Source organism: Neophocaena asiaeorientalis, unplaced genomic scaffold (assembly GCF_003031525.2).
Source record: "Neophocaena asiaeorientalis asiaeorientalis breed wild unplaced genomic scaffold, Neophocaena_asiaeorientalis_V1.1 scaffold177, whole genome shotgun sequence".
NCBI classification, from domain to species: Eukaryota; Metazoa; Chordata; class Mammalia; order Artiodactyla; family Phocoenidae; genus Neophocaena; species Neophocaena asiaeorientalis.
The window spans coordinates 22836687-22840125 of NW_020172779.1; the positions used below are offsets into that span (position 1 = coordinate 22836687).

General features: G+C 64.8%; 1 protein-coding gene across 1 annotated transcript in view; it reads right to left on the reverse strand.

Annotated features, from left to right (window-relative positions):
• Positions 1-3411, reverse strand: part of NRBP2 (nuclear receptor binding protein 2) — a 5758-nt gene extending 2347 nt beyond the window's left edge. The window contains 9 exon segments of the mRNA XM_024741162.1: positions 1-92; positions 1052-1187; positions 1270-1320; positions 1440-1545; positions 1662-1794; positions 2857-2952; positions 3049-3104; positions 3175-3258; positions 3331-3411. The exon segment at positions 1-92 is cut by the window's left edge and continues 165 nt beyond it. Coding sequence (XP_024596930.1) covers positions 1-92; positions 1052-1187; positions 1270-1320; positions 1440-1545; positions 1662-1794; positions 2857-2952; positions 3049-3063 — 629 coding nt within the window. The 5' untranslated portion in view covers positions 3064-3104; positions 3175-3258; positions 3331-3411.
• Between the last annotated feature and the right edge of the window lie 28 nt (positions 3412-3439).

A 3439-nucleotide genomic window follows, 5' to 3' on the forward strand; every position in this document is an offset into this window, starting at 1 on the left:
GCGCTCCCGCGCCTCTGTGGGTGGCGCCCCCCCCTCACATGCCAGCGCGCCTGGTCCTCGCTTCTCTCCAGGTTACACTGCATCTGGATCACCTGGGGGAAGGGGGAGGCCAAGGTCACCCACGAAGGCTGGAACTCGGCAACTGGGCAGCAAGAGCAGATGCTGTGTCAAAGGGGCCCAGACACAAAGGGGTCGTAAAGACCGGAAATGAGGACGGTCTCCGAGGGGAGCCTGGGAAGCACATCTCACTGCTAGGAGTCTGGCGAGTTGAGGGAAACTTCCAGAGTAGATATTGAAGCTGGGTACCGAAGGATGAATAGGAGTTTTGACAGGTGAGGAGAACACCTGGAGAAAGAGCGAGCTGGGAAGGGGTGGGGGAGGAGCGAGGTGCGCAGGGATATGACAGCAGAAGCACAGGATGCCAGCAACACCAAGCCTCAGGGTGCCGGGCCAGGGGCGGGGGCGGGGGCGTGCGCTGAGGACCCCAAGCTGTGGCTATTAGGACACGAATTCTGGCTGGAAAGCCGGGGGAAGGCGGCCAGGCTGGGGGCTGGTGCAGCATCCCAGTGGGGAACAGAGGGGGCCCAGATCAGGGAGGTAACCATGGAGACACACCCAAGGCCAAAGCCAGAGGCTCTGGAGCCCAGTGGGTGTGGACAAGGAAAGGGAGAGGGTGGCCGGGGAGGCCCCTGGCCAGCGGGGAGGCCCCTGGCCAGCGGGGAGCCTAGCAGCAGGAGGGGACGGGGGAAACACAGGGCCTGGGGGCCTTGGCAGAAACACCAGGTCACAGATGTCAGCGAATCAGCAAGCCAAGGAAGTGGGATCCGAGAGGCAGCGTGTATGGGACAGGGGCCTGCAGGGGTCTTCCCCTGGAGCCTCTGGGAAAGGGGGTATCCCAGCTTGTACGACTGCCCCCCAAGCCCCACAAAGAGGTCAGCCAGAACCTGGTCTCTCCTGGCAGCCTGGAGGAGAGCCGGGCTGGGGGACTTGAAACCCCTGATACGGGCACCCGTCTGGGCGGTGGGCAGGCCTGTGGAGCCTGGAGTCTCACCTTTCTGGTCTCTGAGTCAAAGGGTTCTGGCGTCGGGGTCTTGGCCTTTGGGGCTTCCTCGGGGGGTGGGGCCAGCACACGGGGCAGCCCCAGGGGCCGAGCAGCAGCGAAGTTCATCAGTGGGTAGATCCCATTTCTAGGGACACAGTGCGGGGTGGTGGCAGCCGAGGGCTCAGGCCTGACAGTTGCCCACTCCCCAGCCTCACTCCAGCCCTCACCTGACATCCTCCAGGAACTTGTCAAGCTCCAAGCAGGAGACCTCTGAGTACCTGGTATGGGTGTGAGGAGGAGAACATGAGGGTGGCGGTCCTGCGGGGAGGGGTGGGGGGCAGGGCTGGAGGGCGTGGCCGGGAGGAGAAGGGAGGCCTCTGGGCTGCAGGCTGCTCACCGCCACCGCAACGGGGGCCGGGGGGGCGGCCGGGGGATCTCTGCCAGGACCGTGTGCGGGTCCGTCGCCTTGGTCTTTTCCTCCACCACGTTCTCAGGCATGAGGTCTGCGGGCGGTGGGAGCACACGGGGCAGTGGGCCCTGAAGCACGAGGTCCTGCGGGGCCTCCTTCTGCATCCCGACCCCAGGCCCTGGCCCACCCCCAGGCTGGCCCGCCCCTCACACTGGTGCTGGATGAAGCAGTGAGCGGCCAGGAGCTTCAGCGAGTGCACCTCAAACAGCACACGGTGGAAGAGGAGGCTGTGAGCGGAGGGCCGGCGGGCAGGGTCCCGGGCCAGGCAGGAGAGGATGAACTCCTGGGGTGTGGAGAGGGGGCTGCAGTCGGTGGAGCCCCTCCACTCTGGCCCCACTGTGTGAGGAGAAGCCTCCCAACCCCGTGGGGGCCTTCATGAAGTAACGTGCACAGAGTAGAGGAATCCCGTTAGCAGCCAGGCCAGGACCTGATTCTTCCGACAGGACAGTCGAGTCTGCCCCCGGGCCCAGAACTGCCCGTGCTCTACTTCCAGCACCCCTCACAAAAATCGTGGCAGGTTGGCACTGTCATCCCCAATTCACAGGTGAAGCTGCGCTGCTCAGGGAGGACCCCAGCCCCCGCCTCGCGGCCCTGGGGCTGGGCAGAGTGCTGAAAGATGAGCGCAGCCCTCGAGGCCAGTGCAGCCTAGCCTGAGCCCGCCTACCTACAGCCTGCCCCTCTTCCGGTTGCCTCAGGTCAGGCCCGATTCCGGAGATGACCTTGAAGTGTCCCTGCCCTGCCCCACATCCGTGCCCTCCACTGGCTCTCGGGTCCGTCCTGGCTCCACCTCCTCGTCAGTCCTGTCCAGGCCCCGTCACTTCCCTCCCCCATCCCCAGAGGTCACGCGGTGAAGCCAGACAGTCGCCAGACTCTGGCCAGAGAGGCTGTGGCTGCAGCTTCTGTCCGTCCGCAATCCCTTTGCCGGCTCCCCACCCACCTTGCCCCCAACACAGGCTAGGACCACGTCCTTTCTAACTGGTCTCCCGAAGGCTTACAGGCGGGGATGTGGAACCAGGCAGACCTGGATGCAAACACCGGCTCCACCACTCGCTCTAAAGCCTCTCTGAACCTGTTCCTTTATCTATAAAATGGGCATAAAAATTGTGCTCACACGGGAAGTATCTCTCTGGCCTCTCTGTGCTTAGAGTGTGCCCTCAGAGCCTTCACGTCTGCAACTCAACACGCACGCCCAGTAAGGCCCTCCTTGCGGGGGGGAGGGGGGGCTGGAGGCTCGCGCAGCGGGCCTGGCCCAGACCTGCTGCACCTCCAGGCCTGCCCGAAGCACCGCACCGGCCCTCCTTGGAACACTGAGAGCCAGCCGGTAGGGGCAGGGCCAGCTGCTTACCCGCATGTTGGGGTCACTCAGAGAATGCCTGGCGCGAGCGATGGCCTCCTCTGTGACCCGGGTGTCCCCGTTGGCCTGGATCTCCAGCACAGCCATCTGGGGGGCAGGGCAAGGTCAGGCATGGGGAAGGGACAGCACAGGTGGGATGGGGAGAGTTAGCTGGGAGGGGCCCAGAGACCACGGGGTTAGTACCTCCAGCGCACACATCCCAAAAGAGAAGATGTCCACGGCAGTGCCATCGGCAACTTCTGAAAGGGGAGAGCAGATCAGGGCAGGTAAGGCGGATGCCGGGGGTGAGGGGGGACCCCCCAGACTCACCTCCATACTCCGGCGGGAAGAAGTGCAGGTTCCGAGGTTCCTCCCGCTCAACACGGATGGGGCTTCGAAGATCGTCTGGGAGCGCTGTGGAGAGCGCGCGGGATGAGCAGACCGGACCTCTCCCCCACGCTCCGTCCCCCCAGGGTCCCCACGCACCATTGGAGAAGATCCGGTGCCACACTGCGCCGGTCACCGCGGGGAGAAAGCAGGCGTCAACGTGATGGGGCAGTGGGCATCGTCCGCCCCGTTCCAGACAGGTCCCCCA